Source organism: Oryzias latipes, chromosome 13, assembly GCF_002234675.1.
Source record: "Oryzias latipes chromosome 13, ASM223467v1".
NCBI classification, from domain to species: Eukaryota; Metazoa; Chordata; class Actinopteri; order Beloniformes; family Adrianichthyidae; genus Oryzias; species Oryzias latipes.
The window spans coordinates 11,875,161-11,890,662 of NC_019871.2; the positions used below are offsets into that span (position 1 = coordinate 11,875,161).

Here is a 15,502-nt window from a genome sequence, read left to right on the forward strand (position 1 = left end):
CTTTTGATAATGACTGCAGATCTGTACAGTAAATAGCCCCTTCTGGGCAAATTTGGGATGATAATCAGGCAAATAAAGAGCAGCGATAGACTTTATAAAGCTCCAAGAGTCACAATATAAAAACTGAGTTCAGCTGAGTTCACTTAGGCAATTTCAGATGAGCAAGTCTCAGATTTTCTAGCATAAACTCGCTAAGCCTCTTTTCCTGAACCCCAGAACAATATTTTACAGCAAAAAAAGCTCAAATCTAATTTTCAACTGCTTTGATGTGATTCAGCCCAGAGTTTGTGTCAGTCACTGCAGGCACAGACTCTGAGTAGGGAGAATCAGACATTATAAAGCTTTGGATTTTTTGCATGCATGCTTCATTTCAATGAGGGCATGAGGAGGGTTTAAGGCCGAACTGATGCGGGGACTGTAATGGAATATAAACTGGACATGGGCTGCAGAGAGAATCTCAAGGACGCGCAGCCACTGGGCTGGATGGGCCACTGACAGGGCGGTAATTGAATGCCAGCCTGCATGTACTGAAGGTCACATCAGAGAATGGCCTTAGTCTGTGCAGCAGTACGCTTGTGTGGGTCTGCAGTTGTGTTAATCTCAGAATTTAAAACAAAACATAACCCACAACAGAATAATTTCAATTTAGGTGTTCTTATTTTTCCTTGGCTTTCTTTGTGTATTTAGGAAGTCAAGAGTTTTAGGTTCCTGCCAGTGTCATTCATAGTTAATAACCATTCTCCCCCACCAGTTTCCTCTATTACATCTGGTGGAGAACATGATCTCTACAAAACTACTCAACTATACAAACTTCATTCATAGTGTGTCTGCAGGGCTCGATTTGTTGTTGTTGTTGTTCTCAATGCACAGACAGCAGTTCACAAATATTTTGAAGGCATTTATTTTGATACAACAGAAAAACTAAAGTAGGAAGAATTTGGAATGACTCATCGCTTGGAAGACCAGTAGCAAGTTTGGGGTTCAGTATCTCAACCATGACCTAATGGTTTGCTGACAAGAACTTTACCGTCTCACTACGGAAAACACTAAATAAAGGCATTTGTCTTAAATCGTGACTCCACCCACTAACACACGAGCAGACACTTGAAAAAACACGTTTACCACAGAGATTTGGTAACCCTATTTAGGATTATGATAACATTTCCCAAGATATAATATATTTATATTTCAGTTTACCATTGATTCCCAGATTGAAGAAAGAAATCAATTTTAAACACATTGTGTTTGTTTAGCGATGTTGACTTTTAGCCACCTCTTGGGACTTCTATACTGAATCGTGTATTGACTTTGCTGAACCAATTAATATGGAGCAGCAGGAGTCTCCACAGGACATGTTAAGTGTTCAGAACAGCAGATTTTAAGATTCACAATGTTCCTGAAAAGATAGAATTTTGCACTTTTGATAAATTGCAACTTAAATTTAAACTATTTCTATCTGTCAAACTTTTTTTTTTAAACAGCTTTATAAGTACACTGAAATACAGTATTTAATATTTGGTTTCTGGTGGTTCCAACAAAGCAGTTTTTCTTTTACCTACAAATGACTTACCATTAGGCAAAGGTTTGCGATTGCCTGGGGCCCCCAACTATCTAGGGGCCCTGAGCGGAAAACTTAAAAAAGAAAAATTAGATCTAAAGTAAATTTTACATCCATAATTATTTTACTCTGTCATGAAAAAACACTCCAATCACTGAATTGGCTGAATATTGATTGCAAGTTAGCGAGCAGAGGCAGCATTGCCAGACAGGGCGGTTTCCTGCTCAATGGGGTGGTTTTAATTCTGACTTTGTGGGCAAAAATTGCTTTTGGTGGATGGACATAATCTTGACCGGTTTGGGGTCGGTTCGGGAGCTTTTACTTCCTGGTTGAAACACATTTCAAGTGCAGTCTGGTGAGACGGGTGACAGGCAGTGCTTCACCTGTCGTCTTCCTCAACCTGCTGTCATGAGATCTAAAGCCTACTGATCATAAAATAAATGTGTCCACTAACCTTTTCCATAAATGCAAATTAGAGGTTTGGTTCTAATCATTTAATAATTATTATCCTCAAACTCCTCTTTCTTATGTTTTACAAAGACAATTGCTTATATTTTATCTCACCTAAATTCATGAAAAGTAACAATACAAGAACAATATCCACTTTTGTTCATGATAGGCTGATAAGTTAAACTAAAAATCTTGTAGTGTTTAAATATTTGTGGGGTTTTTCACTTTCCTTTTTTTAATATATGAGGAAAACATCAGTGATTGGTAGTAAAGTTATTGCATGTTTTTCTCTGACTGCCTGCAGATATTGTGGATTTAATTTCATTAAAAATGTGTTGGACAAAGTTGGACTTTCAACCAGATCAGAAAGTAATAAATGATGGAGTATTATTTTCTACTAATTAACCACTGATTAATATTTTGGGTGGGGTTTTTTGTTAGGTCTGGTGGTCTTTAGACGATTTCTAGGCTGGAAAACCGTGACTATTTGGCAACACTGGCAGAGAGGAAATGATGATTCAAAGGAAAATGTTGGTGAAATGAAGCATAGTGATCCGTGGGGCGATGAAAAGAGGAAAATAAATGTGTTGCCATTCTTCCAAAAGTGCTGGAAGACAGATACAATAAAATAAAAGTCAGAAATAAAAAAAAACCTCTAAATTAAACTAATTAATCCAACCGCTGTAGAGGGCCCCATGTTGTTGTTCGTCTGGGGCCCCCGAACTGCTATGTCCGCCGCTGGATCTTATCACTATTTTTTTTTTTATTATTGATTGACTATGTCCCAGCCTCCCAACACTGTCAGGCAATGCTCAGTCAGGGGTGCAAAGGATGTGCTGACACCTGCTTGGACATGCAGCGAGGAGACAAACATAAAAAAAAGGGATGAGTGAGATGGACTTACCAGAGGTGAAGAGGGAGCCACTCTTGCAGATGTGCAGCAAAAATGAGTCAAAAATTCCTTTTTATAATAACCAATAAGATATTTGATCCTAATCATGTAATGAAAAATTTTCTGCAACAGAAACCTCTATTAGTGCACTAGTATCGCTTGTCTGATTGAAGCTTCTTTTAGATTCATTCCTTTGTATAGATGTCATAAAGTAGAAAATAGAGAAAATAGATCACAAAACTCCTAATTTACACAACTGACAGTCAGATTTCTATAAACTGAAGCCAACCCAACCTATAAAGCAGGGTCCTCAAGAGCCTCAACCCAGCCTGTTTTCCAACTCTCCCTAACCAGCTTGCTAACTCAAGAGATTTCACATCCTGATTGACTGAACACACACCTGATTTAGGTTGTCAGAATCAAGCAGTCCAGGGAGGGCTGGAAAACAAACATGGTCGAGGCTCTTGAGGACCAGGGTTAGCCACCCCTGCTATAAAGGTTATAAAGTAGAAAATTATTTCAATAAATCAAAAGTAAATGTAGTATAATATATTAAGAATGAGTTAAACGGGTCTACAAAGAGGGGAGCAAAATTCACTTTTTATATTAAAGCATTATAAGTAGATTGAAAAAATATTGGGATGCTGAAAATATAAAGACCAAAAAAATAAAAAAATAACCCACTGGATGACTCTTTAAGAGCAGGGCTTCTGAACCCTGCAAGTGCATTTTCTGCAACTATCAGTAGGAGCACGTCAGGCTCTGGTTTAATCCTTTATTTCATTGGGAGCTTTCGAGTTTTTCAAGTGTCTACTTCAAACTCTCCAGCAGGGACAAACATATTCATGCACTCTCACCACCTTTCTTTTTGTTTAAAACAAAGCTGTGATTTTTTTTCATTAAACATATTCAGAATTGCATTTGTGTAACAGATTACCTTCTGTTTGTTTTTACACCTTTTTCACAACCTAATAGTGGTCACATAAGAACAATTATTATTAATAAGGTTCAACCACAGATGATTAAATCTATCATCTATAAATTTTCTGTAAGTATGTCAGCATATTCAGAGTTTAACTAATTTATTCAAAGTAAACTTTAAACATGAGTAAAAACAGGTGTAGCAAATGAACAATGACTCATCGTTTGCTTTTAGAATTGTTCAGTTCTATATAGGATTACCATGACTACTATATATATCGAAGTTGATATTTTCACAACACACAAAGGAAACTGAAAAATAGAAGCTTAACCTAAAATGACTGATTCTGCTTCCCTCTGTTTCCCTTCTGATGAATTCTAAAGGACTACATATGTTTGCAGACCCAGTGAGTTGAGTGGCTATACCAAAACCACATTAAAAAAGAAAAAAGAAAAAAAAATTTTTCCCCAGAATGCTGCAGGCTTTGTTTGCAAACTCCACTGGGACTGGACTGACTGAAGCAGAGGGGAGGGGAGTATGGGTCATCGCCAAAGAGAGCTGGCAGATGCCCAGTGCTGAGTCTGCCATCCACAGCATGAGCACAGTTCCACTCTTAAGCTCATTACTAAGCTTTACTCTCACGATTGAGATGAAGTACAGATCAGAAGGAGGGGGGAAAAAATGAATTTGAGTGGGAAAGTCATGCTTTTTGTCTGCTGGAAATTAAAAAGGAGCAACAATAACAAAAAGCTGAACCGATTCAGAAAATCATTTCTGTATGGTCTCTGATTAAAGTATGCTGAAATAGAAACAGAAAATACAGAAAACAGTAAAAAAAAAAAAAGATCATTAAATCAGAAAGATGGCAAAAACCAAGTATAGTGCCATGTGGAAAATAATACTACAGTCTATGCTTTCTAATAAATGCATCATTTAATAAAAACATTCTAAAAGGAATAAGGATATCAAACACTAACTAAAAAAATTGGTTAACTTGTAATTCTAGTCACTCTAGCTTAGAAGATATTTGCAAAAACGTTGCTGCACTGATTTAATGCTTACAGAAATTTTAATTGTAGTGATACTTAAGATCACATAATATTATTTTCCACACAAATTAATGTTTCGATTACATTACAATAGCTTTTATTTAGAAATAGCATTTATACTCCAAACATATTCCTATTAAAAATTCAGACAACATATTTTTCTATGTCTTTAAGTATATTAGCATTTGAATGCTCTATAGAGGTTCAAATTTTGGTAAGAGGGTATATTATATTTCTATGTGTGTTATAATTTATGATTAAATATGTAGGTCAGATCAGTGGAAGATGAGCATTTGATAGGGAGTTGTGTCATGTAATTGATACTTTTTTTCCCACCAAACTAGCAATGGATCCGTAAATGAATGGAGGGAAATTTGATTACATAATAGGTGCTACTAATGCTCAATACAGCCTGATATGAACGCATTGTTTGTTTTGGCAAGCAAAACTGATGAGATCATTGCATTGCACTTGTCGCTATGGCAACAATTTCAATCTGATGGGGCTCTGGGAAGTTAGGAAGGCTCCTTTTTAGTTGTTTTTTTCACATTCTTGTTTGGCAAAGTGTCCTATGTGAGACTATCACCGTGTGCTGCATCTTCAAAAGTATTTAAATGATTAGTAAAAAAATATATTTATTTTCTAGAACAACATAAAATTGTAACAATATGATTATTATCAGTTTCACTGATCACTGTGAAAGAAGCATCTTTCTTTGCAAATATCCATACACCATCATTTAGAAGAAGAAAAAAACAAGACTATTTGCTTATAACAAATGCAGCAGTTCTAGTTTTCATAATTTTAATCAGACGGTTCTATGTGAATTTAGCCCAAATTCACAGAAACCTGTTACAATAGACTGGCTTTAGCTTAGCCAACGTGTTATTAGGTACCGGTTTTTCTATTACAAAGCAACAACAGTCTGAAAATGTTCTAAAACGTGGAAATGGTTAATTGTGCAAGTTTTTATGTTCAATATCAGAGTTGTTGTTTTTTTAAATCACCTAACTTGGCAGTTCACCTGGACATAAGCTATATCAAAGCAAATACAGTAAGAGAAAAGCTCAAATTTAAAAGGATAAATTAAAATCAATAATAAAATACAGCAGATCTTCTTATGACTTTCCTCCTGATGATAGAGTAAACCTTCATCTTTTTGACATTTAAAGTTGGACGTTAACACAGGATTCTAAAGGGAACCACAGCACGAATATGAGCTGGTTTTATTATCCTTTACATAGTAAATTTACTGGTTTATCTTGTAATCCACTTTGTATTGCTTTTATACGAGTGCATCCTTTAAGTCCCACTCCAATCATCTTTTGATCTATTCTAAAAGCATTCCCACTTGTCTTTTAATTATGATTATGCAGTTTTAGCCAAATTAAAATAACCTTTTTTGTTTTCTAGGACATAGCTTCTGCAGAGCGGCAGGACTTCATAAGAAATTTACCTCTGAGTTGTGAGTGGGACCATTGGTGAGGAGTAAGACTGGCCCCATTCCCCATCATCCATCTGTTTTACACTCTCTCCTGCTAGCTTACAGCCCCTCACAACCCCAACCTAACATTACCGGTGCAACAAAAAAGCAGAGCAATATTGGAGCTATCCAGCCATACAGTTTTGAGCCTGGTGCAAGCACAGATGAGAAAAACATACATGTACATGGATCTATTTTTCTGCAAGTGGATGCATAAGAGTGTAGTGGAGAAGGGAGCTTGCGGCTTGCCATTGTACCTTCTAGATCACACCTTCAAGCTTTATCCAATGGCATTTTTTCACCTGCTCATGATTCACCATGACTTGACTCAAGAAATACTTAACAATGCTATTTTAAGCTTAAATTTCCATATATATGTTCACCATCATGAGAAAAAAGCCAAAGAGCATGTTATAAACACTAAACGCATAATTTTCGTCAGACTGAGTCTTTCAAAATTTTGAATTTGGCTTAACATTTTCTATTTTTTTGTCTGTCATTTCAAAAAGTGAAACCTGTATGTGTGTATTAAATAAAATCAACTGAAACGTTTTAAGACTTTATTTCATTTGATTTCAGCATGATTATGGCTCAGAATAATAAAGATCAAGATCAACATCAGACCAAGTTTAAAAAGAAAGTTGTTTTCTGCTTAAATAACAGGCTTCATCCCAATTAACCAAACTTTAAAATAGAATATGGAAAAAAATCAATGTTGGAAATGTATGGTGTCAATCAAACATCTGCAAATGTTTCCCGAGTCTTTAAATGCTCTATCAGTCTGGGTCAGTAGGCTTTCCAATATTGGGGAAGACAGCTAACTTAACTGATACAGAGAAGAAAGTTATCAACACCATTTAAAAATTTGGAGGAGCATGGTAAGGAGGGGACTGAAGCAGAACTTGGTGCATCAAGAGCAAACTCACACGGATGAGCATGGACTACAAATGTCACATTCCTTCTGTCAAACCACTAAATCAAAGACAAAGGCAGAAGCCACTGACATGGGATGAGGTGAAAAAGAGCTGGACTAATGCTCAATGTTCTCTCTTTTTCACCAAATAAGATTTTGCATTTCATTTAGAAATAAAGGTCTCGGAATGGAGGAAGAAGAGTGGAGAATCCATGTTTTTGAAGTCCAGTAAGAAGTTTCCATAATGACTGATGCTTTGGGGTGCCATGTTGGCTGCTGGTGTTGGTCCACTGCATGTCATTGTTAATCCAGTCATCTACAAAAAAATCTAAAAAAAATTCATGTTATCTGTTGACAAACTTTATAGAGATGCTTATTTTATTTTGCAGCAGTACATGGCACCTGTCCAAATTGTCAAAGGTACTAAAAGCTATTTTAGATATCGTCAACTGGATGATGAATAATACCAGTCCCAATAATGCAGATCACCTGAGCTTTCAATGAAACATGGGCTTCCGTACTGTAACCCTATTTCCATATCACAGTGCATTACTGCATTAATCCATGCAAAATGTGAACTAACCATGGGAATTAAGACAGTTTTTTAGAGCCTGCCATTTGTCTGATGTAATATTTACATTTTTTGAGGTATTGAATTTGGGTTTTTTTATAGCCATAACATCAAAATTACATGAAAATAAGCCTTGACATATTTCAATGTATGCGTAATGGTTGTATTTGATATATGAATATCACTTCGTAAATTAATTGGTTAAAATGTTTTAATATTTTAAGGATATTCTGATGTTTTTAGATTAACCTGAATTAGATGATTGTTCCCAAATATAGCTAGTCATTAAGGACCTGTCTTGCTTTTGTAAAACTTTGATTTTTCTATTTTAACCTTCAATAAAACTACAAAGTTCCAGTATAGCCAAGATTTAAAAAAGACCAGTCATCTTTACATTTTATTATAACATTGGAAACTTTCATCTAAAAGCCCCCAGTCAGTTTCAGCATCCACATAGAACCAAGACTGAATAATTTAAAAGAACAAATTTATGAACCAGATTCAAAAAAGAGGGATACTTCATCAGCTCCGAGGAGAAGGACAGATATGCGAGTGAATCTTTTTTTTTTTTTGCCACTAGATCTATTTCTTTCAGTAGCATTGGTGTCAGCCCATGAGGAAGGATTCATCAAGGAAGAAAGAATACAATAAAAAAGCCAGCCCAACAAACTCCTTAAAATCACAAATCTCTGGCATTGAACCTAAAACATTAATCTTTCTGTAGTCACTTCCTTCAGCCAAAAATAGACATTTAACAGTACCATTTCTCTGCTTTTCCCAATGACTTGTATTTACTACCACTTTGCTGCTAGAATCCCTCTTGCTTTTGTTTGATTGGTTGCCAACACACAGCTTGTTTAACTAACCTCAGATTTTCTGTAACCATATGCTGCGCACCCCCATGGGTACTTGGTCGCAAACAATGTCTTTTAATGTCCAATTACTTTGACTAACTGCTCATGCGTCAACCTGTCTGTGAATGTCAAGAAAATTTTGATTGAAGGTAAACTAGACAAGTACTTTTGTAAAGGATTCATTTGTAGAGTGTTAAGAAATAACATAATCAAAAAAACACTTTAAAATTGATGTTACTGGGAGTATTTTTGCACAAATATAGTAATCACAAATAGTAATTTTATACACAAATAGTAATCACTCTTATTATTGCCTGACAAAACATGAGCTTCAGTAAAAGATCACACCTATTAACACTACATAGCTTTTTGTTATACTATGGGGAATGACTTATAGCCCTTGAAAATAACAGTAACTGATGCTGTGCTGAGAAAATCACAGGTAATGTGTGCCTTGTTGTGTTTTTGTAATATTTAGGTTCAATTTTTACAGATGGTGAGACTGGGGATGGTATTATGAAATACTTATGAGTGATTCTTTTATAACTCCAAAGCTATGTTCACACCAGGCATGTGAGTAAGAACGCACTAAATATGGGTTCTTGAACATGCCTTTAGGCCACGGTGTTCACACTGGACAGGCAGGGGGGGCTTCTTCTTTTTCTACAATTTACTAGCCCATGTCCACCACCTACAGTTCGAGGAGGCTTGGTATAGTACGAATCCTTGATTGGTCAAAGTGCATCCTGGTTTAACTTTCAACGGCAAGAGTTTTGTACATAGAGCCAGAAAATGGTTGTGAAACTTTGCAGAGCTTTAGCTCTTTTGGGTTTTTGCATATATGCAAAAACCCAAAAGAGCATATAAACAAGTGTTTATACGCGTTTACATTGACTTTTCTTTGGTAGCTGTAGCATGAACGCGCGTTGCCAAGGGCAGTGTGAATGTAGCTTAAACCGTTCTACCTTGCTAATCAATGAATCCCACAACAAACATGAGACAGAATCCACTGTAGATTCTACTAAGGAGGTATTCTTATGGCTCATCTTTCAGGCAGGCATTTATCACAGAGAGACATGGTTTATGAAAGCAAAGAGCAATTTGCTCTTAAGATATTTGTGTTTTTTTAACAGATAGAACACACTGAAATAAGCTATGTAAGCATGGTCAAATAACAGTGTAAAAAGCAAAATGTCATGCTAATTTTCCTGAATTCCTAACTATAAGAAGGCAATCCCACGAAGCAACCAAACCCAGGTAGATGAAAAAGAAGTTTCCTTGCAAATGAACTCTGATGTGTTAACACCACCAATACACAATTCAAACTGGGTCCTCTGGACTTTCCTTTCCTAATTTACCTGAATTAAATCCGACCAGCTAGCTTACGTAAAATCTAAATTGTTTATTAATTGTTTTAATTTACAAAGTACTCAGCAAAATATCAACTAAGCAAGAAACAGCATACAACCTATCATTGCAAAGGACATTCCAGGCCCTCTTATTCCTCTATGATAGAGAAACTACAACTGTCTAAATGGCCTTGTCTGTTTTACCTCATCTCGACTAGAATGTGCAAGGACTGAAAGGAAAGTGTGCATTCATGGAGCCATTAGCGTGGGGATAATAGAACTGTACATTACAATTGTATGTTCTGCTGTTCTCACTATCCCTTTAGCTTTTTTCATACTTCCCACTCAAGGGAGGACTGACACACCTCAGATGTTACTGGTGGGTTGTGTAAGTAAAGAGCTGAAATGGGGGTTTAATGTTAATGTAGAGCAGACGTGCCTCAATGCCGACAGTAGTCGTTGCAGAGGCAACTGTGTGCCCGAGCGAGTCAGCACAGCAGAAAGCACTGTTCTTGCCAGCGACTCTACTGTAACTCAGCTGATACTGCATCCCTTGCTCACTGTGTGTAAGCATGCATTGACACGGTTCCTTAGAAAAGGGATCTTTGTTACAACTAAAAGACATGATCGCAAGAAAAACGCTAAACATTTCGATTCTAACATCAAAAGCAGTTGAAAAGAAAAGCTCTGAATAAGGTGATAGTGTATTTAAAAAAAACAGATGTATCTTCTTTGCACTTTTTTGTAGAGGTGCACTAATCATCCAGCTGGAGGTCTGAATCCAGTAGCTAGCTACAGCTGTAATCAGTTTAAACCAACATTGGCCTTTCAAGCACAGCAAAAAAGTAAGAGGATAGACCAGGAGACAAAACACAATTGTTTTGGTTCTGCAATACTCAGACAGCCCCTGAGACAGATACCTGATAGCCACTCACACTTTAAGCATGGATACGTTTTTGTAAATATTGAATTAGTCACTGCATAAACCTCTAGGCATGAAATTTTTAATAAAAATATACCCTGCTCTCACCAATTTAGATCAAATGTTCTTTCAATGTATCACAAAAACACAATCCAGGGTAGTTTCCTGTCTTTTAGGTTTTTTAAATAGGGAAAATGGGGGAAAATATGTCTATTCATCTTGGTGTGGTACTTAACCCTACATTGTATACATAGATTATAAAAAATCATAGCCGTGTTTTATTATGGGCTTTTCCTATCTCCAACATTCATAGTCTACATTGCTTTTAAATGCTGAGAACACCCATGATTAATCTGAAAAAATAACATTCTATTCCAAGCCATGTTCTTCCACTTGTCTGCTTTACATTCTCAACTGAACAGCGTTCTCATTTTACGATTTCACAGAATAATTTACTCTAACAGAGAAGTAGAATCTGTCATATTGTGCTGCTCCAGTGACACACACAAGTTGAATTTGGTTTTAGAAAAAAAGAGCCTCATTAGCACTGCTTCATGACTAATAAAAACTGCTTTTGATATAAGTTTGCCTCTTGATGCATTGAGAGGAGCATGATATGTGCCAAAATTGGTTGAACAGTTTTTGAAATGTTTCTAGGAAAATTTAAACATGTGTTTTTTTACATTTATGCCTAACACAGAGCAAAGTGCACACATGCAGCAGACTTCCCTTTAATGCAGGGGGCCAGGTTTCAGCTCAGCTGCCTTGACCTAAGCTTGCTCTCTTCTTTTTCTTATTTTAGAGCAAATTGTGGCAATAAAGAATCTGACCAGTAGCCCCAGAAAATAATGAAACAAACCTTAAAACTTGCTACAAAATAGTTTAGCTGTGAGGTCAGATATAGTCCCTTTTCTACAGAAGAGCACATTTTAGATCTAGAGAACTATTTAAAGCAGTTTTTCTGAAGAAGAAAAAGGTTTAATATGGGTTGACAGCAGGTGCTTAACTGAGCTAATCAGCTGTGAGCAACTAAAAATTCACACTGGGGTGCCAAGTTTAACATTGCTGGCTATGTATTTTTTAAAACATTTCAAGTCCCACTCCAATCCTCTTTTGATCTATTCTAAAATCATTCCCAGTGGTCCTAATTCGGACTATGTTATTTTCAGCCAAAATCATAAAAACCTGTGTCATTTTCTAGGACATAGTTTCTGCAGAGCGGAACTATCCATCCATCCATTTTCTGAGCCCGTTGTATCCCTTACGGGGTCACTGCCAGAGCCTAACCCAGCCACAGTTGAGCAAAGGCCAGTAATTCATTAGAAATGTTTCGCCGAGTTGTGGGTGGGGGTACTGGTGCAGAGTGACCCTGCTTTTATTTCCCATCATCCCTTTGTTTACACGCTTTCAAGCAATTACAGTCCCTCACAGCCCCAACCTAACATTACTGGTGCAACAAAAATGGCAAATTTGAATAAAGAAATACTCAGAAACACAGTTTAAATCTTAATTTTCTTAATGCTAAAAGAACATGTTGAGAACACCAGAAACACCATTTTAATTGAACCAGGTCTTTGAAGTGCCATTATATTTGAAGTATAGTATCCTCAATAAAAGAGCAGCTACAAACAATATGTCAGCTGGTGACAAAAATATTTTATCTGGTAAGATAATAACTCCCACCTCTATTTACTGATTTACAAGGTGCTGATTTGTTACTGAATAAGGGTGTTTAAAACGTAAAGCGCTATCAGTGTACTGAAACCCCCATTTGCATGATTGCCTTGAGATCTGTCCCTAAAATCAATGATATTTCTGTTGTGGTTATCCTACTGACCTAGGGCATCTTAGAAGGAGTAAGATCTGTGAACAGACCAGTTCAGTCTGGGTATGAGGGGTCATTGGGATCAGTTACCAAGCGACGGCTTGGCACATGTCTCCCTCATCTGGACGCAAGTGGAAAAGCAAGGTTAAGTGAGTACATGGGTCAATACAGAGTGCAAAAAAATATGGCAAAATGGACAATATGCAGTTTTCACTGCAAGAATGAATATTTTGTGAACCTCCATGATCAGCACAAGGCAACCTGCGGCCTGGATGTGTAGAGCGCATCACGCTCAACGCTGTGACCCGGCCATGCGCCGTGCCAAATTCAGCATTTCGATCACATGCAGGCACCAGTGGGTTCTGTCTTCTTCTTTTTAAATCAGCTGGCATGCGATGCATCATTTAGCCAATTTTCCATTCTGATCACTGAGACGGTCACACCCCTCTCTCCAGAACTCAAATGGGACCGCTTGCCATGATTAAAAATAAATAAATAAATAAACGCACACATTTCCCCGTCGGCAGCGAGGACGCACTCATCCCATTTGCTCACTCAAATGCACATCACAGATCTCACACGCATCCACCTATCTGTCAGCACTGCCAATCTTTGTCATGATCTATGATATGGTATGGTTTTTTTCTTTCCATAATTGCAATGGCAGATTTTTTTTCTTCCCCATTTTAGATATCATGAGACAGTTTTCTCCATGATGCTACCACACCAGGGCTGAACTTTCACGTCACACATATGCATTAAGGTTTTTTTTTGTACCCTGCAGTTCATATGAGCAAGCATCCAAACATATCCGGCGATGACAAAAAGCAGCACCGCGCGCGCACGGCACAGATCACCCGCTTCCAGACGCTTAACATATATTGCACTTCAACTCACCTTGAGCGGCCGTTCCTCTGGTGCTGAATACACTTGCTATCAGAGTGGCCACATACCAAATCATAGTACTATTGCCGACCAGCTATTACCACACAAAGTGCCCCGTTCAACCAATCTCTCATATTCGACCTTGCACCTCACGGTCTCAACAAAAGCCCTTCTTCATATCCTATATTCTTCCCTCGTGGCGTTTCCCTTCATCCCTTCCCTCCCCCGTCCTTCCATCCGCATCCTCTCCCGACGAGACAGAGCACCTGCACCGTTGCGTTTGTAGTAGACGGAGCCGTTTTACGAGCGCATAGTGAAACCAAGTGTGAGAATGCAGCCACAGGTCCGCCTCTGCTGTCATTGGATTGGCTGCTGATTGAGGCTTTGGGGCGTGTATTGGCTCTCTGTACGCCCCGCACCCGAATGACAGCTGAACTGCCGTGCGCCGATTCAAGGTGAGTTGGAGCGTGCCGTAGTAGTGGAACCGCAGTATCATGCGCATTGATAGGGAGCCGTGTCCACATCTTTAAACACCGCTCTGAAACTGCCCCCACGTGCACCATAACCGCCCATCATCCATGCATCCCTTTTTTGTAAAGTCTTCATCAGCATCTCCTCGTTGTTGTTTTTTTCTCTGGGTTTATTAGGAATGTGAAAGGGGAACGCTGGTGGAGGTGTGTCTGACTCATCCGCGGCTCAGCCACATCACAGCCGTTCGGCTGCTGTCGTGTCCCCCGACTGGAAAACGCTGCGATTTCCGCCGCGTCCGGCCGCATGTGATGGGTGTGGCGGCGTTAAATTCGGTTTGCCTGCTTTTCCTCGACGGCCGCGAGGAACTGCAGCTCCGCCGAGCTGCCCACTGCGCACACATGGCTGGAGCTGATAAGGCTGCCACAGATCATTTCCCTCTGCTTCATCCACGCATGACCACAGAGGATCCATAACGCCTGTGCGCCTTTGGCTGCTTCACACTAGCTTAGATCCAGGGCCGGCCCTGGTCTTCTGGGGGCCCTAAGCGAAATTTAATTTGTGGGCCCTCTAACTGGTCAGCAGCACCAAAAAAACGCAACTGTTGTTGTAATATAAATGAGATCTGTCTATTAATACATTTTTGAATTATTTTTGCTGCCGAAGAATTGAATACAGTATATTAACTGCATGTTGGATGCACATTAAGTGGTGCCAAACAAATTTTAAATGCAAAGAAAAAAAGGAATGACAAATGTATATATAAATAGATATATATTTTTAATGTAACATTAGGTCCTCAACAAATGACATTCACAAAACTCCAAATAATTAAAAACAGCAACTTAATAGAAAATCAAATAACGATAAAACAATCCAACATAAAGAACACAACAGCTCAATGAGGGGATTTTGGAAAGTCAGAGTCTTTATCAGTCTGAAAAGGACCTCTCTGCACCAAATCCATTCTTACTGGATCAGAGACTGTGGTTGGTCATTCATCTGGACCAACTGGATTTGAGGTACCGGTAGGTGGGATTTTGGATCCAGTAGGCTCCTCTTTCATACACGCCTCTCTTGGAGCCTCTGGAACATAAGAGACAGAACTTCAATAAAAGCAAACAGTGAAAAGTAAAACAGTCAAATGTTTCCCTTTCAACAGTAGAAGTGGTGACAGCAGTTTCTTCTGCAGCTAAAAAACAAGAATTATTATTATACAATTATCAATGATAAAGTTAATAAAATATCTATAGCAGAATATTAATAATAGTTTAGTGGCTCATTTAAAATCTGTGTACAGGTTTTTCACAATTTCATGATCTTTTTATATATTAATAAGAGATTTATTGGTTGTGTATTTG

General features: G+C 38.0%; 1 protein-coding gene across 5 annotated transcripts in view; it reads right to left on the reverse strand.

The window, feature by feature from the left end:
* igsf9b (immunoglobulin superfamily member 9B) overlaps nucleotides 1–14,014 on the reverse strand; it is an 86,372-nt gene extending 72,358 nt beyond the window's left edge. For 2 of the 5 annotated variants that reach the window (XM_023961470.1, XM_023961469.1), the window contains exon 1: nucleotides 13,686–14,010. In XM_023961470.1, coding sequence (XP_023817238.1) covers nucleotides 13,686–13,749 — 64 coding nt within the window. In that variant the 5' untranslated portion in view covers nucleotides 13,750–14,010. Of the gene's footprint in view, nucleotides 1–13,685 lie in introns of all 5 variants that reach the window. The other 3 variants (XM_023961471.1, XM_023961472.1, XM_023961473.1) reach the window with 3 other exon arrangements.
* Between the last annotated feature and the right edge of the window lie 1,488 nt (nucleotides 14,015–15,502).